The sequence below is a fragment of the Aythya marila genome (genome assembly GCF_965140915.1).
Source record: "Aythya marila genome assembly, chromosome: W".
In the NCBI taxonomy this organism is placed as follows: Eukaryota; Metazoa; Chordata; class Aves; order Anseriformes; family Anatidae; genus Aythya; species Aythya marila.
Window position 1 is genome coordinate 15,649,635 of NC_139081.1, and position 24,457 is coordinate 15,674,091.

At 43.6% G+C, this 24,457-nt stretch overlaps 1 protein-coding gene across 1 annotated transcript in view; it reads left to right on the top strand.

Moving 5' to 3' along the window:
* The first annotated feature begins 1,700 nt into the window (after positions 1 to 1,700).
* Positions 1,701 to 24,457, top strand: part of LOC309889576 (Golgi phosphoprotein 3-like) — a 56,633-nt gene continuing 33,876 nt past the window's right edge. Inside the window, exon 1 of the mRNA XM_082782445.1 lies at positions 1,701 to 2,116. Coding sequence (XP_082638571.1) covers positions 1,901 to 2,116 — 216 coding nt within the window. The 5' untranslated portion in view covers positions 1,701 to 1,900. The remainder of the gene's footprint in view (positions 2,117 to 24,457) is intronic.

Genomic DNA, 24,457 nt, shown 5'->3' on the forward strand with positions numbered 1-24,457 from the left:
TCCCAATATACCTATACATATGCATAACCTATCCCTGCTTCATATTAAAATTAGTTCCAAGAAGTAATTTCCATAAACTCCTCTGTCTGCACTTGTGCAGTGCCTTCTCATGGTGGTCGCCGGGGGTCATAGGGATGATGTCTGATAACTCTTCTTCATCACCACTAGTTGACCTCCTGCCTTTGTGCAGGCTCAGCTGCTCCTTGGCTCTTGTCCAAACCACAAGGTCGGTCTCAGATGGTTTTTGAGACAGTTTCCCCATTTTTGTCAGGAACCATCCTTTGTGAGGGGCCCCAAGAGTCCTTGTTTCAGTTAATTTGCACAGTAGTAAGTAAAGACATTCAGCAACATCTATTTTTAATGCGACTAAGCAAGTCCCCATTCTTCTATCCTTGGCTTCACTAACCCTGGAGTATAGGCCATCCTTTCATTAGAGGCACCTTTATTCTGCAACAAAATACACTACTTCGGAATGAATACATGTGGGATTTGGCTTTGATAGTTTGAGGTTTTGGTGAAACATGTGGGAATAAAAATGTTTTTGCACAGAGTTACATTGCTTAAAGGGAAGGAATGTGGTATTGAGATATACTTGCAGTGATAAGAAAGTTTAACAGACGACCTTGTAAAATGCAGACAACCAGAATCCTTAGAGCAATTAGGCAGAAATCACTGTGTAAGAAACATTACCACCTCAAAGAGTATAAAAGTCAAAAGAAATTTGACTTATAACAGGCTGGCAACTGAAAGCCATGTCTTGTCTGTGAAGCACCATATAGATTGTGAACCTGGATTACCCAAATCCAGTCAATGGGGAAATGTTAGGGTCCTGGTCCTCGAGGAAAAAAAAAAAAAAAAGTATATAAACTGTGTTATGGAACTAGTAAGCGCGCTCTCCTGCTTGTAGGGCCCCCACCATTGCAATCGCGAATAAAAATGCTACTTCACTGAGATCCTTGCCTGAGCCTAAGGTATTGGCTACAGAGTGTTTCTCACAAACACGGCCATTGCAGCGCTTGAATTGGGTAAATAGAAGTGCATGGGAAGAGAAGTTGTGCTGCCTCCATCTGTGGCTGAAGCAGCAGCAGCACTGGTGTCAAGGTGTTGGACAGGCCTGCAGGAGCAGTTGAAGGCTTGGCAAGATGCCTTGTGGACAAGGGACTGCATCTGTTCATTTTGAAGTCAAGACTGTTAAGAGCTCAATGTGGCTTGAGCTTCGTTGTTGTGGTTATATATATCAGACGCTCATATTGAGAGTGCCATGGTATCCATGAGGCAAGGTGTGGCAGCTAAAACTGAAACCAAGCAGAGCGATGGCCGTCAGTAAGGCACTGTCTATCGAGTGCCATGGCCGGCTCGGGGGACAGTTCCCGAGGAGTCACAGACTCGCCCCGGCTATAGCCGAGATACCCCCGACGGCAGCCGGCACCCCCTGGGCTTCGTTCCCCCTTTCTGTCCCTGTCCCTGTCCCCCTCCCTCTGTACCGCACTTCGCCCGTCTGTTGCTGTGGAACCCCCCGAAACCCCCCGCCCACTGCCGCCCCTCCCGGGGGACCGTCCTCGCTGTCCCTCAGGGCAGAGCGGGGCGGGCAGGAGAGCGGGGATGGGTCGGGTCTCGCTCCCTTTCCGGTGCCTCCCCCCGACCGCCGCTGCCACATCCTCCGCTGACATCAGCCCGCGCCGCCATATTGGGCGAGGAGCGCAGTCCTCCAGTTCGGTCGCCGCAGGGGAGGACGCCGGCCGCCTCCACCTCCCTCACTGTGGCCGAGCCCCAGCCCTGCTCCTCATGAGTCCTCCCGGCCGGCCGCAGCGGCGGTGCGGGTAGGGCCGAGGTGGGAGCGGCTCCCGCGCTTTACTTTTCCCCGCTCCCCCTCCCTGTACCCTCCCCGCCGCCTCCGGCCATGACTTCCCTTACCCAGCGCAGCTCCGGCCTGGTGCAGCGCCGCACTGAGGCCTCCCGCAGTGCCGCCGCCGCCGACAAGGAGTGGGGGGCTGGCGGCGGCCTGGAGGACGAAGGCCACCGAGATGAGCTGGGGGATGACGTGAAGGGTGACTCCAAGGAAACGCGGCTCACCCTCATGGAGGAGGTGCTACTCCTCGGCCTCAAGGACCGCGAGGTGCGGCGGCCCCTGAAGGGAGCGGGATTTGTCGAGGGGTTGTGGGGGGTGCTGACGGTGAAAGGGAGGTCGGGGGAGGGCGTCGGCGAATTAGGGTGCGGGGGGGATGGGGCAGGGCAGGGCAGGGCAGGCGCGGGGTAACTTGAGGGTTTGGGGCAGGTGCTGGGAGAGGGGGGATTGTCTAAAGAAAACAAGGCAGCTTTTCAGTACTTAAAGGGGACTTATTAAAAAAAAAAAAAAGAAGAGTGGCTCTCTGCTCAATTGGATAATAACAGGACAAAGGGGAATGGTTTTAAACTAAAAGAGGGGAGATCTAGATTAGAGGTTAGGAGGAAATTCTTCACTGAAAGGGTGGTGAGGCACTGGCACAGGTTGCCCAAAGAAGCTGTGGCTGCCCTATCCTTGGAGGTGCCCAAGGCCAGGCTGGATGGGGCTTTGGGCAGCCTGTTTTGGTGGGAGGTGTCCCTGCTCATGGCAGGGGGTTGGAACTGGAGGGGCTCTAAGGTCCCTTCTAATCCAAACCATTCTGTGATTCTCTGTTCATGATGTTGCTGGAGGACAGGGTGTATGCAAAGGGATTTGGAGGTGGGGAAGACACTTGAGGGAGAGTTGCCCCCCCCCTTTTGGACATGGGGCTGGTGGAATGGTTTTTCAGTTTGTAGCATCTCAAGGAAGGCTTGAGGAAGGGTTTGGTGGACAGGTACCCTGAGGTGAGGGCCAAGGCCTCCAGACAGCACTAGAGCTTGGCTTGAAGGCCTGTGTAGACCTATGATGTTTATACTCCTCCTCCAACTTACCTGTAGCTCTTACCTGGGAGACTTGTCCATGTTTTGTCAGACACAACTATATTGTACTTACAGGGCTTTAGGATGTGCAGCAGCTCTTTCTAAAAAAACTTTTCAGACTAATGCACATGTCTTAAAAATGTCTTAAATGTCTTAAAATTTAAGGCAATACATGTGACAAAAATAGGTTTTGAGTCCTAAGTGGGTCAAAATGATAATTCAGTGTTTTTATTGAATTTATAGATTGTTCACCATCGTACTGTGAATAACAGAAGGTATATTTCTACTGACATGGGAGTCAAATTTATATTGATTATCATTTGGAAGGGATAATCAATATAAAAAATACGCACACTGCTGAAAGTCAGCCCTATCAGGGGAAATAGTTTGATATGGTGTGTGGTGAAGCATAATATGTTTATTTCAGATCTGAGTTATGACATGAATGTCATTAAGTGACCTGCTTTATTTTTTGTTGTAAACTAATGAAGACAGCTCATTGATTTGAGTGAAAGTATCTTGAAGTTGTGCCTGTTTATGAGCACAGAGTAACGGGGGGGGGGGGAGTAGGTGATAAGTTGTATGTTCTTTGACAGTGCATTGCATCTAAAATAGATTTGCTGGTTGATGATGATTAGATTAAAGAGTAGTTTTCCTGCTTAATGTTTGTTTTCTAATGTGTGGGGGGTGTATCTGTGTGCATACCTGCTACAGTAACATGCTTTATTTCTCTCTGGCTATGTGCTTTAGGCCATTTTTTTTTTTTTTTTTTTTTTCTCAGATGGACCTTGCCATGATATCCTAATAAAGTCAGTAGATATTCACAATGATGTGTGCTTCCACCTGTTGACTCTGAAGATGTATGTGCCTATGCACATTTCTCTTCTGACTCAGCTGAATAGTTGCAGGGAAGTGTTAGGCGTACCAAGACAGGTTTCTGTCAGGATTGCCTACAAGAAAGATGTGATAGACCGGGTGATCTTTCAGCCCCGTTTCTCATGAATCTGTGGTAAATCTGCTGAATTTGTGGGTACTGGGCTGTAAAGATTTCAAGTTAGGTAGCGTTCTGTCTGCCTAGGAATATACAGTGTAAGTACTCCTAGTACATGAAAGTTAGTAATTAATATTGGGCCTAAAAAATCCAGCTTTGCACTGGTGTGCATCAAAATTATAAATCACATGACTTTACTAAGAGCAGCAGGGGCATGTGCTACAGATAATGTATTATTTCTTAGAATGAAAAAAGAACTGATTACAGTGATGTGGATATTCATGACTCCCTTAAGATTTTGCAGTTGAAACATCAGCCAAGAAGAATGGTAATGTCGTCTCTAGGGTAGGGGCTTATGTGCATAAACAGCATAGAAAGTTCCTGAGGTTTGTTAGATATGAATCACCAGGGTTTGTTTTGTTTTTGTGTCCCTTGTGCCTCTCTCCCTTATAGTAAATAAAGCTCTTTGTCTTTCTTATTTTAAACTATAGGTTCATTTTCAAAGATGAATTTTTCGTTCTCTATTTTTTGAATAAGTAAGCAAAAGAAATTTATGGAACTGGGAATAGTTTTTATAAAGTTTTTATTTCCAATAGAGTTGGTTCCAAGTGACATTTGTGCGAGTCTATCTTACGACAACAAACAGAGAAAAGTAAAATAAGGTCTGTAAAGTATAATTGTGAAACTACACAAAGTGTAAGGGAAAGGCAAAGGCAGGTATGTGAGCTTTAAACTGAAAACCAGTAAATCTAAAGCTGAGAACATCCTTCCTGTTCGTTCAACTAAACACTAAATTATTTTATCCTCTTGGAATAAAATAATAATTTGGCTTCAAGGCTGAATTGGTATAAGAGCATTTTTCCCTGAAAATAGCTTCTCTCTGAGAAGTCACTGATAACTGCATCGATAACTTAGCTTTGAGATTTTCTGGGGGTAATTTTTTTTTTCTAACTTTAAACGCTGGTGAATATGGCATAATACAGTGTAAATTGTGTATGGAATGCCTTTCATGCAAGTAGACACAGTTTATAATTTGTATGTGTAGGTGGAAGAGCCTTTACTCTTAGAGTTTTACAGGAAGATTCAGGCAGTGATGGATAGATGAGTTGTATGTTTTTAGGAGATTTAGATACTTATGTGACTCCTGCCTTCAGAACAGAGCAAGGCCTTTAACAGCCATAGCAGAACTCTTGAGTTGTTGCATGGTTGTTGCTGCAGTATTGGTTCAGTGATGTGAATGTCTAGCTGCCCTAAAACACAGTACGCCTCAGCCCATTCTTAATGCTTGCATGCAATTCTTAATGCTTGCATGCCTTCACTCATAACTCCCCCCCAGTTTAATCTTATTAAAATGTAGTTTATGTAGGGCTGGTTGCTCTTTTTTTTTTTTTTTTCACCAATGGTTCCTCTTCATCTGTATCTTCTATGTATATGTAACTATTTCTGTATTCCAAAGTCAAAATAGGTTGCAAGGGGCATACGCTGAAATGCCCGCATATAATATGACAAATGCAGTGTCCTTGGAGAAGCAGGTAATACACTAGAATAGAATGCATTACTACAATTCTAGAGGGAGCATCCCTGAGGAAATACTTGGAATCCCTTCAGAAATAAAGCTGGGAATGGGAGTTGTGCTCATCCATTTAGAGCAGAGCAATAATAGCCTGTTGCTATAGGAATAAAAAATACTCACTGAAATAAAATAATTTGCTGTATTAAGTTAAAAATAGTTTTGCAATAGGATAGGTCAAAGCTGCAGTGGAAGAGAGGCTATTATGTAGAACTCCTGAAGCATCTAAGGTCACTGCTGCCAAAAGAATGGAGTAATAAATACTAACAGCTTATTTGAAAATGACAGCTTAGAGATGAGTATAGACCAGTTTGTTTGCTATGGCCCTTCTGGACATCTTGTGACTCTGTCCCATAGAAAACTGAGAGGCTGCAAGGTGGCTGTGCTCTGACTGTCTCTGTTTCATTTGTGTGTGTGTGTGCATATATATATATATATATATATATATATATTTCCTTTTTGTAGTAGTAGTAGTGGGGAATCTGTTCAAATGCAGCAACGCTCACAGCTGTTCCTGTACACAATGTGCCACAGATCAACAAATTGAACTAGCTATAGAGATGTGGCACCTACTTCTGTAGATCACATAATTGTGCTTAATAAGATAAAAATACTTATTTTATCTGTAACTATTTCTTTATTTGCTAAAAGAAAACTCATATGAAGTCTGCTGAAATAATAGTCCCATAGTGTTGCAACAGTGAATATTTCTGGATTTATTTATCCTTTTGTCGTGGTTTAACCCGGCCGGCAGCTGAACACCACGCAGCCGTTCACTCACCCTCCCCCCTCCCTGTCTGGGACGGGGGAGAGAAATGGAAAGTGAAGCCCGTGAGTTGATATAAAGACAGTTTAATAAGACAAAATAATAATAATACAATGATGATAATAGTACTACTACTAATAATATGTACAAACAAGTGATGCACAATGCAATTGTTCACCACCTGATGACGGATGCCCAGCCTAACCCCGAGCAGTCCGGCCCCCTCCCCCCGGCTACCCACCCCTATATATTGTTTAGCATGACGTCAGATGGTATGGAATACCCCTTTGGCTAGTTTGGGTCACCTGTCCTGGGTCTGTCCCCTCCCAGCTCTTACTGCACCCCCAGCCTGCCTGTTGGCAGGACAGAGCAAAAGGCTGAGATGTCCTTGGCTTGGTGTAAGCACTGCTCTGCAACAATTAAAACATCGGGGTGTTATCAGCACTCTTCTCATCCTAAGCCAAAACACAGCATTCCACCATCTACTAGGAAGAAAACTAACTCTGTCCTAACTGAAACCAGGACATCTATCCACCCCTTATTCCATACCATTTATGTCATGCTCAGGTTACACTCTTCTCCATACATTCTGATTAGTCACCATTTTCATGTAGGGTATATAGTAGTCATGGTAGTGATAACATACAGTATTATATGGTAATTAACATGGTACAATTCAATTCATGGGCTATTCTCACACAGTATTAAATCCCCTTGAGGTACACACCGGACCTCTCCGTTCTTTTGCATCACCCACCAAGTGTATCCAGGTCCCTGAGCAAAAGCAATCCCACAAATTGATTTGCCTTCTCCTGAGGCAGGAGTAGCCCAGACTGTTTTACCCACCATATTTCTTACACGCACTACAGGAACTTTATCCCCATCTACAGTACGTAACAGGTTTGATTGGGCAGGTCCAGCTCGGTTGGCAGATCCCCTAGTATTGACTAACCAGGTGGCCTTTGCCAAATGCGTATCCCAATTTTTGAATGTCCCAGCACCCGTTGCTTTCAATGTAGTCTTTAACAGTCCATTGTATCGTTCAACTTTCCCGGAGGCTGGTGCATGATAGGGGATGTGATACACCCACTCAATACCATGCTCTTTGGCCCAAGTGTCTATAACGTTGTTTCGGAAATGAGTCCCATTGTCTGACTCTATTCTTTCTGGGGTGCCATGTCGCCATAGGACTTGCTTTTCAAGGCCCAGGATGGTGTTCCGGGTGGTGGCATGAGGCACAAGATATGTTTCCAGCCATCCGGTGGTTGCTTCCACCATTGTAAGTATGTGGCGCTTGCTGTTGCAGGTTTGAGGGAGTGTAATGTAATCAATCTGCCAGGCCTCTCCATATTGATATTTCAGCCATCGTCCTCCATACCAAAGAGGCTTTGACCGTTTGGCTTGCTTGATTGCAGCACACGTTTCACAGTCATGAATAACTTGTGCTATGGCATCCATGGTCAGGTCCACCCCTTGATCACGAGCCCATCTGGCCAGTCCATAATCACTTCCAATATTCCTGGGCGGCTGGGGTTTCCTATTCGAGCCCACTGAGTAATCAGTGCAACCCACTTGCTCCACGTAGCATCAGTCGCATGATGTGTAGAGGAGACCCTTTCTTTGAATGTCCAGCCTAGTACCGGCAATCAGGGTGCTAGGAGGAGCTGCGCTTCAGTACCGACCACCTCCGAAGCAGATCGAACTCCTTCATATGCTGCCAGTATCTCCTTTTCAGTTGGAGTATAGCGGGCCTCGGATCCTCTGTATCCCCGACTCCAAAACCCCAGGGGCCGACCTCGAGTTTCCCCAGGTTCTTTCTGCCAGAGGCTCCAGGTGGGGCCATTCTCCCCGGCTGCAGTGTAGAGCACATTCTTTACACCTGGTCCTGTTCGAACTGGCCCAAGGGCTACTGCATGGACTATTTCCTGCTTGATTTGTTCAAAGGCTTGTTGTTGTTCAGGGCCCCATTCAAACTCATTCTTCTTACGGGTTACTTGGTAGAGCGGGTTTACAATCAGACTGTAATTTGGGATGTGCATTCTCCAAAACCCCACAACACCTAGGAAAGTCTGTGTTTCTTTTTTGCTAGTTGGTGGAGACATAGCTGTTATTTTGTTGATCACATCCATTGGGATTTGACGACGTCCATCTTGCCATTTTATTCCTAAAAACTGGATCTCTCGTGCAGGTCCTTTGACTTTATTTTGTTTTATGGCAAAACCGGCTTTCAGAAGGATTTGGACTATTTTCTTCCCTTTCTCGAAAACTTCCTCTGCTGTGTCACCCCACACAATGATGTCATCGATGTACTGCAGGTGTTCAGGAGCTTCCCCATGCTCCAGCGCAGACTGGATCAGTCCATGGCAAATGGTAGGGCTGTGTTTCCACCCCTGGGGCTGCCGATTCCAAGTATATTGGACTCCCCTCCAAGTGAAAGCAAATTGTGGCCTGCACTCTGCTGCTAGAGGGATGGAGAAAAATGCATTAGCAATATCAATTGTGGCGTACCACTTGGCTGCCTTCGATTCAAGTTCGTACTGAAGTTTCAGCATGTCTGGCACTGCAGCACTCAGTGGTGGCGTGACTTTGTTCAGGCCACGATAGTCCACTGTTAGTCTCCACTTGCCATTAGACTTTCGCACTGGTCATATGGGACTATTGAAAGGTGAATGAGTCTTGCTGATTGCTCCTTGGCTCTCCAGTTGACCAGTTAACTTATGGATGGGAATCAGGGAGTCTCGGTTGGTGCGATATTGTCGCACCAAAGCAGTGAGAGTGAAGTGGTGTTCAGTCACTTTGTTCAGTACAGAAATTTTCTTGGATCTTTGCTACTCAAATTGGTTCATTTATTACTGAAAAATTAGTGTTGCAGTAGTCTTACAGCATAGCTTTCTGTTCAAGTAGTTCCTATGAAGGTTTCTGGATTGTGTTTTCATTGTATGGAAATAAACAAGTTATTAGGGAGGTGTTTTGCCTGCTTTAAATGTGGTGGTTTGTGTTGATTAGTGCTAAAAATGAAACTTTATTCTTTATTCCTCTGTCCTGGTTTCAGTTAGAACAAATCTATTATATTATATATAAATCTGAGCAGCTGGGTTTGTTACTGAAATGTGTTTTAATCCTAAAGATTTTTTTAAAAAGAAGTAAGAAGAGTTTTTAAAAACATCTGGAATATGGGTGGCATTTTCTATAATCTTAAAATTTGGATTTGTGGAATTCATATTTTGATGCAGAAGAGTTGTGTGTGTTTTTTTTTTTTTTCCTCCTGTGTAACAAAGAAATTCTGGAAAGTTGTCTTGGTATCTCTAGTTTTCAGTTGTTCTTTTCTGTTTAATAAAAAGCTTCAGTAATAGCCAGAATATCCACTCAAGAGCTCCCAGGTTTTGCTGAAAAAATTTTGGGACAAATGAATGAAATGTGAGGAGGTGTCTGTTGGGAATTCACATCAGAGTTGAAGAATGCTGTATGAATGCTGAAACCTTGACAAAGACATGCTTTTTCTCAAAAGTTCAAGGCCTAATAACAACGAAGCGTGTAATGTCTGTGATGAAAAATTCTTTCATAATTGCCTACCTTTCTGGTCTTTTTTTGTTTTGTTTTCATGGCCATACATAAATTACAGGTCATCAGAAGAGATGGCATGGGAGGAGGAGTACCCAAGTTCTGAGCACTACAAGATGCAGTGAAGTGCCTCTTTGCCAGGCTTTTCAGTAAAACCTGCTGTTTTGGGGCTCTTTGGAGGACATGTTCATCTGGAGGCAGCATTGTAGATACAAGTTGACTTTACGTATTAAAATAGTCTTTATTTTTCATGTTTCTTCATGTAGACAGTATGGTTATCCCTGCTCTTCTAGCATGGGTAATTTGTAATCTATATTACTTCTTTGTGAATATCTTCAAGTGTAGTGTAGTTCGTTCTTTAATCTCAAGCTGTCTTGTGTAAGAAGGCCAGACAAAAATTTGCCAGAGCCTTTCTAGTGATATTTCTAATTTTTTTTTTTTTAAGTGCTTGTAAAAAGCAAATCTGTTCCTCTCCTACAGCAAGGTGATTATTTTGAAAATTTTGCATGAGGTATACCTGAGAAAGTATGGCTGACTAATCATTGAGTAAGTAATCGTGGAACTGAAAAAATAACATTTTACATTAAAGAAGTGGTATTCAGATGCGGTGTTTTTTTATATTAAAGTATTTCAGGAACTGCTGTGCTTAGCTCTGTTAAGCTACATGTAATGGGCCTTCTTTGCAAGACTAAATTGACCAGCCAAAGTGCTGCAGACAGTAAGAAAAGTTGAGAATGACTGTTCTACTTGGAGCAAATGACTACTGCACGTTTGCTTGTGTTGCGGTATTGGGGAAAGAGGAAGCTAGTCTCCAGTAGGTGTGTGTTTTAGTTTCTTCTACATGGAAAACATTCTCAGGCTGTTTTGTCAGAACTTTTGGTAAAGAAAGGAAAAAAGTTATAGGAAAAAAGTCAGCCTACTGTGCCATTGTTGACTGTTTTTCACAGCTAACCTGCTTGTAAAATGTGAATTTCAGTAATTTTTCTTTCCTTTCATAAAGAAATATTCATAAAACATTACTGCAGAAAGATTTCAGAAATAAAATTGCACGTAAAATAATATAAATCTATTCCTCTAAATTGTGCTGTATATAAGCCTGGACGAGTAGAAGCACATAGGTTTGTGGTATTACGATTAACCTGTATTATATATGTCAGATCTGCCCCCTGCCCCAAACCCTAAATAAACAAAAGGACTGAAATATAGTAGTTTGTGGTGGACTGTTAAAATGATGAATGGTATGCCTTGTGAGCTAGATCTTTGTAATTGCAAATGAATTGAACGTTTGCAGGTTCTTTGTTTGTAGATGCTGTATGATTTATTCCTCGTGCTAGGAAATCAGGCTATTGGGCTTCTTTGCATATCTTTCTGTTAATTTTCTTTTAAGCATGTGTAAGCTGCTTATTGCTAGGTACTTTCTAATCATCTCCCTTTATGGTCTTACTGGGTAAAAAAGGGAAAAAGAAAAAAAAAAAAAAGCTGTTGTATTTGGGGACAGATACGGTATATTTATAAGTTCAGGGGAGAAAACTGTAGTTTTAATACTGCCTAGCTGTTAGGCAATTGGGCCTATACAGTTCCTTGACAAAGGAAATTGACTTGGGACTTCTTAGAGATTTCTGCCACAGAAGCTGAACTTGTTTTTGTGTTTTGATCCATCTGGCATCGTGCACTACTGTAGTGTCAAGGAGTATCAGATTTTGTTAGAGGTTAAAAAAAAATAAAAAAATCTATAGCTGTTAGACTTGAGATTAATACAGGAGCTTTGAATGTGTATTAGAAAGTAACGGAGATTCCCTAGGTTATTAAAGCACATACAGCATTTGACCATGTCTCCTTTTCACTGTCAGTTGCAGCTTCTGTGCTCTGGTTAATCTTGTCTTCAGGTAGATTAAATTGCAATAACCTGCAGTGGAAAGAAAATAACGTATCTTTTTATCCTCTGAAGGTGAAAATGGATTAATGTGTATAATAAGTACCTGTGGTGAGGTCAGCCTTATATTACCTTGATGTCTAAAACTTTTTTAGCCATTCCAACCTCTCTTCAACTAATGTTGCAATGAAGTTTTTCTTCATCTTTTCTTCATCATTGTTTTCTACTGTTTGCAATTTCACCCCACTCCTTATGAACATGTTTATGTTGGTAAAAGGACTTCTAATTGGTTCTCTCTGGATTTGAAGGTCATTTGTGTTATAAATGAAGCCTCAACTCAATCTGAATTTAGTAATATTTATAAAAGAAAATTTACAAAAGGTATAAAAGGTAAGTAAACAGCACTGGGTGTGCGGGGAGTCTACACTCCACCAACACGCAAACACAAACATCAAATGTTCTAAATATACAGAACATTGCTTTTACATACTAAACCTGAGTATGCCTATACATACATACAATCAGGAAAGGTAACAAACAATCCTTTAATTTCCATGACTTAACAGTCTTCATTTTCCATTCCTTTTGAACAATATGTCTCGCTTTAAGTTGTCAAGCAGCTCGGTCTACAGGCCTTATGTATCCCGTTCTTCCTGGATCGAAGAAAAGCATATCCATCTCCTTTTCAAGGCCAATAGGCCTGGGTCAAAAGGAACGTCCAGGTCAGCAGGGGGCATAACAGCAAAAGCCTTCGATGGCTGTAGCAGCAGAGGGGCCGATGGCGTAGCAGTCGGGTCAGTAAAGGAGCCTGCAGCTCCCTCATTATCTGTCAAACCACACGTTTCTGACTGTGGTCCCACATGGCTCTTTAAGTCCTCAGAGACTGCTCGCCAGGTGCCGAGCAATCCCACTGCAACCTTGTCGTTTTTAGTTGCAGAGTCCCACACCTTGACCTCAGTTTGGGCCCATATTTCAGGCTCATAAACTGTCTGATTGTTAAGAAGGAGAATAAGCTGTAAGGTTATCAGGGCAGTCTTTGTTCCTAAGGACGTATGATTCCCCATAATGCGCAGCTGCTTACCAGCCAGGGGCAGTTGTGTGCGCGGGTCCACTTCTCTCAGCTCGAGCTTCTTTCCAGCTCTGGTGCGCCCATTTCCATCGACTTTCTGTACAAGCTTCTTTGAGCGGTTTGCTGAGTTTGGCTAAACCTATCTTCATAAGGCGATCAATGTGCCTGTTCCCATCCTAGTCTCCGTTCTGCTAGCCTGTTTCTCTTCACTTCTTTTTCCTGCTTCTTTATTGATGTAAGTTCATCACATCGTGTTGCCTTCCTTTTTTTTTTTTTTTTTTCTTCTTCTTTCTTGAGGGCAGGCTCCCCTCTTATACCCTTCTCTCCACAGCAGTTCTTTTCAAAACAACTTTTCATTGGTCAAACAACTTTGAATGTAACAACAACAGCAAACACCCAGAAACATCCATGCCTTAAGGGCTGGAGAACAAGAAACCAGAGACTGCATGGAGTCTCCTGAATCACCCTTCTTTGTTCCCTCTAAACTCTCTTATATTCCTGATGGCCTGGTCATTAAGAGTCTAATGTTGCCAAGTACTGAAGTATTTTAGTGGCCTATAGGAAATATACAGAAGAAGATCAACCAGTATTACATCAAATTAAGTATTTGTGCAGGTTGGAGACATAAGCAGCACTTTCTTTTGCAATGCTTTTGAAAGTTTAACAACTTCTTAGTAACTTCTGTGCCTGCTTTTCTGATATTTCTGTATTTAGATGCGTGATTGTCAACCGTTCCTACTGACGTGGCAGTGTATATTATCTGAAGTTGTTCCACCCAGCCATGTTACATAGAATACAGTTTGAGAAACGTTGATCTGAGGGATTCAAATGATAAGAATGAATTTGCAGATATTTCTCCAAGTAGTGATAGGCTTTTCCTATGTGTTATCGAGAACTTGGAGAAACTCATTTTTTGTACTTTGTGTTCATTTTTACAAAACTTGTTTACTTATTTTTATGTTGAGAAGCTTCTTGCAATGATATTCTGGAATAATAAATGAAAATAATCTGTGTTTGTTATTCTAATATAAGAATTTCCTGAAAAAGGATGTGGTTGAAGCTTTTAGGATTAGCTAGAGAAGTCAGGTACCAGATTTGTTGGACAAATGCTTCATAAATATGCTCAATGTTAAATTAAGCATACATTGCGTAAATCTTGCTGACTTCCACACGAGATTCAGAAATTCTATTTGCTCTTCCTTACAGAATGATGGTGTTTCTAAATAAAACAGTAGCTTCCAAGGGGGGGTTCTTATCTAAAGACTGTAAACTTATAACACAAACTTGGTTATTGACTTTGATCTGCATGAGATTTTTGCTTAAAGTTGCGTTATCACAAAAAAAAAAAAAAAAAACTATTTACTTACCTGCAACAGGATTAATTTTTAACTTTTTAATCAGTGATTTTACTTTCAGCTAAAAGGATAGGAACAATGGAATTGTACAAAGAATTGTCCAAATTTGAAATTCACTTGCTCTTCTTTGTCTTTTCCTGCCCCTATCTGCTGGGATCTCCATTTAGTTGTATGACTTGACCTGAATATCCAAGAAGATGAAATATGTTTGTTGTAGAAGAATGTTGACAATAGGTGCATTTGGAATTGATAAAATGAACCTTTTGAATCAATATGAAGGAGTGAAATTTTATGTTAAAGCATAAATTATAATAAATGGTTACGTGAGCATCTAGTTTATGAATATATACTGCTTGTTTTTTGTATTTTACCTCTTTGGATTTGATAACAGCTTTAAGGAGATGTTGACGTTCTTGAGGTGATTCCAGCTACTTTCAAAAATTCAAAATAGTATTAGTAATCTCAGACTACGTAAAGGGAACAGTATATTAAGGTGGTTCTCCTCTTTCTGGGGGTTATGATAGCCCCATGCTCCCCGAACTGCTAGTATTCTTCATTAAAATCAAAATATTTCAAAAGCATTTGGCATCAATGATGATAGCTGTGCAGCAGATAATCTGTTGCAAGCCACTTTACAATTATGTCAGTGAGAGGATGTAAGGGGAAGGAAACAGCCATCCTTGGCCTGAAAACTGGCAGAAAAAAATCCCTATTGCCTTTTAACCTGCTGTGGTGGTTTTACTCGGGTGGGCAGCCGAGCTTCACCACAACCGCTCTCTCACTCCCTCTCTCCTCAAAGAGGAAGGGGGGGGGAATACAACACAGAGAGCTCAAGGTTTGAGATGAGAATGGTTTAATTAAAGGGAAAGGGAATGGGGAGGAAAAAAGAAACCACAGAAACAACAAGGCTGCGTGGAAACACAGAGAGAAGGGAAAAAAAAAATTCTCTACTTCCCATCAAGGAGCGATGTTCAGCCATGTCCTGGGAAGCAGGGCCTCAAAAAGCGTAGCAGTTGTTCAGGACGATGGCCCCCTCCCCCATGAGAGCTCCCCTTTTTATTGCTGAGTGTGACATCAGGTGTTATGGGATATCCCTTTGGTTGGTTTAGGTCAGCTGCCCTGGCGATGTCCCCTCCCCATCACTTGCCCACCCCCAGCCTGCTGGCTCTTGGGGGCTTGGAAGGAGTCCTGATGCTGTGCCAGCACTATGCAGCAATAGACGCAACACTGGAGTGATATCAGTGCTGTTCCAGCTACGAGTGTAGAGCACAGCACTGTGTGGGCTGCTGCAGGGAAAGGTGACTCCATCCCAGACAGACCCAACACAGCTGCACCTGGACAGTGTCTGTTGTTACTCCTTTGCCCTCTGTACTGCCTAGCTCTCTTCCTGTAGATCCCTAAATTATTGCTTCAGACAGGAACTCCTTGACTGAAAAAGTGAGAATTGAGTTGCAATTGTGATCAAGTCCTTAATGAAATAAGACTTGCAGCAGCCAACGTTTCAAGAGTAATTGTCTCTGCCTGCCAGTAGGTTTCAAAACTGATGCAAGTCTCTTGAAGGAAGGATAGTTGAAAAGTTGTACAGTTCAAGAGATGCTTATGCTGGCAAAGTAGTTAAATGCTAAGATGTCATTTTGTTCTCAGTTTTAGTTTGTTGTTTGTTTTTTTTTTTCCTCCCTGGTGTTTCTTGCTGCAGTGTTAAGTGCCTCTAAGAAAAGATACTTGAATTTATGTACATACAAAATGTGAGTTCTTATCTCAGCATTGAAAACAATCATTCAGGTATTCCTGCTTCATGATGCACCATGCTGTGTAAATGCTAGAAGACTCCCTGATAATTGTGCAGTGCAACATATAACTTCTACCAGCAGACTACTCAGATTGTTGCTTTGTACAATCCTACAAATGACCCAAACTGACTTCCAAAGTTGTTCCACGTTTGCTTTATCTGGTTCATCTCAGGCTATACATCCGTTGACAGCTATTTTTCCTCACCCTCATCTTCAAAAGAGAACTGAACCACCTTGTATTTTTTTTTTATTTTTATTTTTTTTTACATTCCTGAATCGTGGCTCAAGAGCAGGCCGTGAGGTCTCCAACACTATATTTATTATGTTGACATGTAAATTTGGTGAAGTTGATCAATGAGACCTGGAGATAATTGACCTCAATAACATCCTATGATGCTACCAGGCACGGAATTTTTTCCAGTATGTTTGTCATCTGTGATTTCTGAGAACATACCATAAATAGTCTGCTACATATCAGGAAAGAATATAAGGCAATGAAGAAAGCCACTGTTGGGAAAGCTAGATACTTGTTAAACATATATGTAATATGCATGTATAAACATAATAAGTTTTGTCATGGAGCTTTTATACTGCTGCCACTGATGCAGTATTTGAATGTCATTCATGCAGAAGTAAAATAATAGCAAACTCCAGCAGAGTTCAAGAAGTTTTTTTTTTTTTTTTTTTTCTTTTTTTCTCTCAGCATCCAAGTAGTAGAGCTGATTGAAAATCTTCTGAAGTATTCTTCTAATGGGAAACAGGCTATCTGTAAATTTCGGTTTTACTGTTAGCTAAAGCAAAAGTTTTCTTTAACCTAGATTGTGCCTCCTGGCTGAGAAATCCTGAAGTTAAGTTTCATGTCTTCATGGTAGACTCTGAGCTGCATTGCTTTGGAGCTAGGACTTTCAAGCCCCTTGGGAACTGCAATTTTTGTTTATCTTGGCTTTCTGTTACTTCCCAAGTTGGCCACCTCATATTCTGATGGGGCTATCAGGGTTCAAAAGGGTTACAACATTTTTTATTTCCTTTCTGATGTCTCTACATGAAGTTTCAGAAACTGCATTCTTTACTTTTTAATTTTTTTGGTTTGTGTCTTTCATAAAAGAAGAACTTAGAATTTCCTGAGAACAAGAATTTGGGATTTTGGGTAGCTTCATTGATGTTTCTGGTTCAGAACTGTCCTGGTTTCAGTTAGGACAGAGTTAATTTTCCTCCTAGTAGCTGGTAGGGTGCTATGTTTTGGATTAGGATGAGAAGAGTGCTTGTAACATGCTGATGGTTTAATTATTGCAGAGCAGTGCTTACACCAAGCCAAGGACTTTTCAGCTTCTCGCTGTGTCCTGCCAGTGGGCAGGCTGGGGGTGCAGCAGGAGCTGGGAGGGGACAGACCCAGGACAGCTGACCCAAGCTAGCCAAAGGGGTATTCCATACCATCTGACGTCATGCTAAACAATATATAGGGGTGGCTAGCCGGGGGTGGGGGGGGCCGAACTGCTTGGGGTTAGGCTGGGCATCGGGGTGGTGAGCAATTGCATTGTGCATCGCTAATTTCATACACATTATTATTAGTAGTACTATTATCATTATTGTTATTATTATTTTTCTGTCTTAATAATGTGAGAAACACTCCGTAGCCAATAACTTAGGCTCAGGCGAGGATCTCAGTGAAGTAGTAATTTATTCGCGATTGCAATGGCGGGCGCCCCACAAGCAGGAGAGAGCGCATCTACTAGTTCCAAAACACAGTTTATATACCTTTTGATGGCAGGACCCTCCCCTGTTTCCCCACTGAGTGGGTAATCCAGATTCACAATCTATCTGATGCTTCACAAACAATGCATGGCCTTCAGTCGCCAGCCTGTTAACTTTCAAATTTCTTTTGACATTTTTACTGCTTGAAGTGGTAATGTTTCTTCACTTATATGACTTGACTTGACACCGTGATTTTCACCTAATTGTCCTAAGGAGTCTGATTGTCTGCATTTTACAAGGTCGCCTGCTAAACTTTCTTATCACTGTAAGCATATCTCAGTACCACATTCCCTCCTTCTAAACAATGTAACTCTGCAAAAACAACATTTCTATTCCCACAATAAACTGTCTTTATCTCAACCCACAGGCTTTGCTTTCCTGTTTCTCTCCCCCATCTCAGAGAGGGAGGGGGAGGGTGAGCGAATGGCTGCGTGGTGTTCAGCTGTCGGCTGGGTTAAACCACAACAGTCCTTTTTGGCACCCAATGTGGGGCACCAAGGGTTGAGATAATGACAGATCTGACCAGAGTGTGTTAAACTAAAATTGGCATAAGTATTAGACCTGCTTAATAGTTGCTAGTCACAATGTTGAGTGCTTTAATCTCAAGTCTGCTGTGCCTGTTTTCCAAATTGAATTTTATAGCACGTTACTTTCCATATGTGCTCCCTGTCATGCTGTTCATCCTTTCCGGGCCCTGGTTTAAGATCGTTATGGTACTGTGTGGTGTAATGGTGGTTTATGATGTGACGAAATTGCTGGTCATGACCCTAACCTAGTATTTGTACTCAGTACTGTCGTTGACTCTATACTTTGGAAACCATATCTCAGAAACTGTTAGCAATTACACCTATTGCCTTTTTTCATCAGGGAGCCAATCTGTGGATGGGATGGGGGAGATATTTTTCCTACTTGTTCACTCTCCCTTTCTCCTTCACCACCCTTTTATCCTCCGAGCTAGTTATGATAGTTCTCCAAAATGTTAAATATTCTTGGGATACTCAGACCAGCATGTTCTTCTTGTTGCATCTCCTGAATGTGCTTCAGGTTTTGTTTAAAGTTAAACAACTACTTAGAAATCTCATCCAGAGATCTGTCCTGAGCCAGGATAGTTGTGAGTAGCAGGGAGTGTGGGAGGATATGGGCAGGTTTCTAGAGCAGTGGGCACCTCCAGTGCTTTGGAAGTTCATCCCTGAACAATTGCAAAATCCTAAAAAATAAATAAATAAATAAATAAATAATGGTGGAATGCTTGAAAAAAGGGTGTCATGACTCTAGCAGTTCCAAAGTGACACAAATCACTAGCATGCAGGGGTCTGGCCCATGCCTATCGAGCTGCAATTGATGCTACTATCAACCTAGTGAAAGCCCAATGGCCACTCCAACACCTACGATGGCTCCTGCAGCCAGGTCAGAGAAACAAGCTGTAGCAGTGCAAGTTGTCCCTGTAGACAAGGTGGAAAAAATGATATAGAGGTTCAGGTCGTTTAGAACGCAGAGAGTCTTTTGCCAAATCTAGGTATAGAGAAGACGAGGCTGGGCCATCAGGGATTCAGGAGGAGGAAGATGCCGAAAAATCAGCAGTAACTACCCGAAACCTATACCACTGTGAGCTACGAGATGTGCGAAAAGATTTTGGTTGCTGCATAGGTGAACAGTTTGTCACCTGGCTGATCCGGTGCTGGGACACCAGAGCCAGTTGTGTGGAATTAGAGGGCAGGGAAGCCAGGCGGCTGGGATCCCTTGCTACAGACGCAGGCATTGACAAAGCAATTGCAGATGGAGCACGACCTTACAGCCTCTGGAGGCGTCTCCTCTCAGCTGTGAGGGAAAGGTATCCCTTCAAGGAAGAACTTGTATGTCTACCAGGCAAGTGGACCACTATGGAGAAGGGAATCCAGTACCTGAGGGAATTAGCCGTACGAGAGGTGACTTATGAAGACCTAGACAACGGACAAACATCCACAGATCCAGATGAAGTCAGGTGTACACGACCCATGTGGCGGAAGTTTGTACGGAGTGCACCATCATCATATGCCAGCTCATTGGCAATAATGGCCTGGAAAGAGGATGAGGAACCCACAGTGGATGAAGTGGCTAAACAACTCCGGCAGTACGAAGAAAGTCTCTCCTCTTCCTTACAGGCCTGCGTCTCAGCTGTGGAGAAACTTTCTGAAGAGTTCCACCAACTTGAAGAGAGATTATTCTCCTCCGCACCTGTACAAAGCAGTGTCTCAGCTATCAGGGGTAGGTGTTCATCCACACAAGGAAGACGATATGGTGGGTACTCACCCCGTGCCACCCTGTGGTTTTACTTACGAGACCATGGAGAGGACGTGAGAAAATGGGATGGAAAATCTACCGAGACCCTAGAGGCACAGGTACGTGAGTTGCAAAAGAAAACAATCAGGAAGAAGGGATTCTCTGAAAAGTTTGCTGCTCCAACTTCCAGCAGACAGTCCTTCAAACACAGAAATGAAGAAGATTCTGACCAGGATTAGGGGGGCCCTGCCTCCAGCCAGGGGGAGGAAAGGGACAATCGAGTTTATTGGACTGTGTGGATTCGATGGCCTGGCACGTCAGACGCACAGAAGTATAAGGCTTTAGTAGACACCGGTGCACAATGTACTATAATGCCATCGAGCTATAAAGGACCAGAGCCCATCTGTATTTGTGGAGTGACAGGGGGATCTCAGCAGTTGACTGTATTGGAGGCTGAAGTGAGTCTGACTGGGAATGAGTGGGAAAAGCACCGCATTGTGACTGGCCCGGATGCTCCATGTATCCTTGGCATAGACTATCTTAGAAGAGGATATTGCAAGGACCCAAAAGGGTTCCAGTGGGCTTTTGGTATAGCTGCCTTAGAGACAGAGGGCATTAAACAATTATCTACCTTGCCTGGTCTCTCAGAGGACCCCTCTGTTGTGGGGTTGCTGAGGGTCGAAGAACAGCAGGTGCCAATCGCTACCACAACTGTACCAGTGACAACATCGCACCAACCGAGACTCCCTGATTCCCATCCATAAGCTAATTCGTCAATTGGAGAGCCAAGGAGCAATCAGCAAGACTCATTCACCTTTCAATAGTCCCATATGACCAGTGCAAAAGTCTAATGGCGAGTGGAGACTAACAGTGGACTATCATGGCCTGAACAAAGTCACGCCACCACCTAGTGCTGCAGTGCTGGACATACTGGAACTCCAGTATGAACTGGAATTGAAGGCAGCCAAGTGGTACGCCACAATTGATATCGCTAATGCATTTTTCTCCATCCCTCTAGCAGCAGAGTGCAGGCCACAATTTGCTTTCACTTGGAGGGGAGTCCAATATACTTGGAATCGGCAGCCCCAGGGGTGGAAACACAGCCCTACCATTTGCCATGGACTGATCCAGTCTGCGCTGGAACAAGGGGAAGCTCCTGAACACCTGCAGTACATCGATGACATCATTGTGTAGGGTGACACAGCAGAGGAAGTTTTCAAGAAAGGGAAGAAAATAGTCCAAATCCTTCTGAAGGCTTGTTTTGCCATAAAACAAAATAAAGTCAAAGGACCTGCACGAGAGATCCAGTTTTTAGGAATAAAATGGCAAGATGGACGTCGTCAAATCCCAATGGATGTGATCAACAAAATAACAGCTATGTCTCCACCAACTAGCAAAAAAGAAACACAGACTTTCCTAGGTGTTGTGGGGTTTTGGAGAATGCACATCCCAAATTACAGTCTGAATGTAAACGCGCTCTACCAAGTAACCCGTAAGAAGAATGAGTTTGAATGGGGCCCTGAACAACGACAAGCCTTTGAACAAATCAAGCAGGAAATAGTCCATGCAGTAGCCCTTGGGCCGGTCTGAACAGGACCAGGTGTAAAGAATGTGCTCTACACCGCAGCAAGGGGAGAATGGCCCCACCTGGAGCCTCTGGCAGGAAGAACCTGGGGAAACTCGAGGTCGACCCTTGGGGTTTTGGAGTCGGGGATACAGAGGATCTGAGGCCCGCTACACTCCAACCGAAAAGGAGATATTGGCAGCATATGAAGGAGTTCGATCTGCTTTGGAAGTGGTTGGTGTGGAAGCGCAGCTACTCCTGGCACTCTGACTGCCGGTATTGGGCTGGATGTTCAAAGGAAGGGTCCCCTCTACACATCATGCAACTGATGCTACGTGGAGCAAGTGGGTTGCACTGATTACTCAGTGGGCTTGAATAGGAAACCCCAGCTGCCCAGGAATATTGGAAGTGACTGGCCAGAAGGCAAATACTTTGGGATATCATCAGAGGAGGAGGTGGTCCGTGCTGAAGAAGCCCCACTGTACAACCAGTTACCAGAAAATGAGAAGCAATATGCCCTGTTCACTGGTGGGTCCTGGTGTATTGTGGGAAAGCATCGGAGATGGAAGGCTGCTGTACGGAGTCCTATGCGACAAGTTGCAGAAGCTGCTGAGGGAGAAGGAGAATCGAGTCAGTTTGCAGAAGTGAAGGCCATTCAGCTGGCTTTAGATATTGCTGAACGAGAGAAGTGGCCAGTTCTCTATCTCTACACTGATTCATGGATGGTAGCAAATGCCCTGCGGGGGTGGTTACAGCAACGGAAGCAGAACAACTGGCAGTACAACGGCAAACCCATCTGGGCTGCTGCATTGTGGCAAGATATTGCTGCTCAGGTAGAGTACCTGGCTGTGAAAGTACGCCACATAGATGCTCGTGTGCCCAAGAATCGGGCTACTGAAGAACATCAAAACAACCAGCAGGTGGATCAGGCTGCTAAGATTGAAGTGGCTCAGGTGGACCTGGACTGGCAACATAAAGGTGAATTATTTATAGCCCGATGGGCCCATGACACCTCAGGCCATCAAGGTAGAGATGCAACATACAGATGGGCTCGTGATCGAGGGGTGGACCTGACCATGGACACTGTAGCACAGGTTATTCATGGTTATGAGACATGCTGCTATGAAGCAAGCCAAACGGTCAAAGCCTCTTTGGTATGGAGGACGATGGCTGAAATATCAATATGGAGAGGCCTGGCAGATTGATTACATCACACTCCCTCAAACCTGCAACAGCAAGCGCCACGTACTTACAATGGTGGAAGCAACTACCGGATGGCTGGAAACATATCCTGTGCCCCATGCCACCGCCCGGAACACTATCCTGGGCCTTGAAAAGCAAGTCCTATGGCAACATGGCACCCCAGAAAGAATAGAATCAGACAATGGGACTCATTTCCGAAACAACCTTATAGACACTTGGGCCAAAGAGCATGGTATTGAGTGGGTGTATCACATCCCCTATCATGCACCAGCCTCCGGGAAAGTTGAACGATACAATGGACTGTTAAAGACTACATTGAAAGCAACGGGCGCTGGGACATTCAAAAATTGGGATACGCATTTGGCAAAGGCCACCTGGTTAGTCAATACTAGGGGATCTGCCAACCGAGCTGGACCTGCCCAATCAAACCTGTTACGTACTGTAGATGGGGATAAAGTTCCTGTAGTGCGTGTAAGAAATATGGTGGGTAAAACAGTCTGGGCTACTCCTGCCTCAGGAGAAGGCAAATCAATTTGTGGGATTGCTTTTGCTCAGGGACCTGGATGCACTTGGTGGGTAATGCAAAAGAACGGAGAGGTCCTGTGTGTACCTCAAGGGGATGTAGTACTGGGTGTGAATAGCCCATGAGTTGAATTGTATCATATTAATTATTATATAATACTGTATGTCATCGCTACCGTGATTGCTATATTCCGTTGATGAAAATGGTGATTAATTAGAATGTATGGGAAAGAGTGCAACCTTAGCATGACATAAATGGTATGGAATAAGTGGTGGATATATGTCCTGGTTTCAGTTAGGACAGAGTTAGTTTTCCTCCTAGGAGCTGGTAGGGTGCTATGTTTTGGCTTAGGATGAGAAGAGTGCTGATAACATGCTGATGTTTTAATTATTTCAGAGCAGTGCTTACACCAAGCCAAGGACCTTTCAGCTCCTCACTCTGTCCTGCCAGTGGGCAGGCTAAGGATGCAGCAAGAGCTGAGAGGGGACAGACCCAGGACAGCTGACCCAAAGTGGCCAAAGGGATATTCCATCCCATCTGACATGCTGAACAATATATAGGGGTGGCTAGCCGGGGGGTGGGGAGGGCCGTGCTACTCAGGATAGGATGGGCATCGGTCAGCGGGTGGTGAGCAATTGCATTGTGCATCACTTGTTTTGTACACATTACTATTAGTAGTACTATTATCATCATTACTGTTATTTTTATTGCTATTATTATTTTTCTGTCTTAATAAACTGTCTTTATCTCAACCCACAGGCTTTGCTTTCCTGTTTCTCTCCCCCATCCTAGAGAGGGAGATAGGGGAAGGTGAGCGAATGGCTGTGTGGTGTTTAGCTGCTGGCCAGGTTAAACCACAACAAGAACGTTCCCCTTTGTTTGGTTTATTTCAGTTTGGTTACAGTAGATTTCTTGTCTTGCTTTCTATGGATAGATCTCATATCTTGCTGATATTCAGTTGCTCTGGCTCTGTGGTCTATAAAGTAATCTGTAATAACATGAGGCTTGCTGGGTGTCATGGTTTAACCCGGCCGGCAGCTAAACACCACGCAGCCGTTCGCTCACCCTCCCCCTCCCTCTCTGGGACGGGGGAGAGAAATGGAAAGTGAAGCCCGTGAGTTGAGATACAGACAGTTTAATAAGACAGGAAAATAATAATAATAATAATAATAATACAATGGTGATAATAGTACTACTACTAATAACATGTACAAACAAGTTATGCACAATGCAATTGCTCACCACCCGCTGACGGATGCCCAGCCTAATCCCGAGCAGTC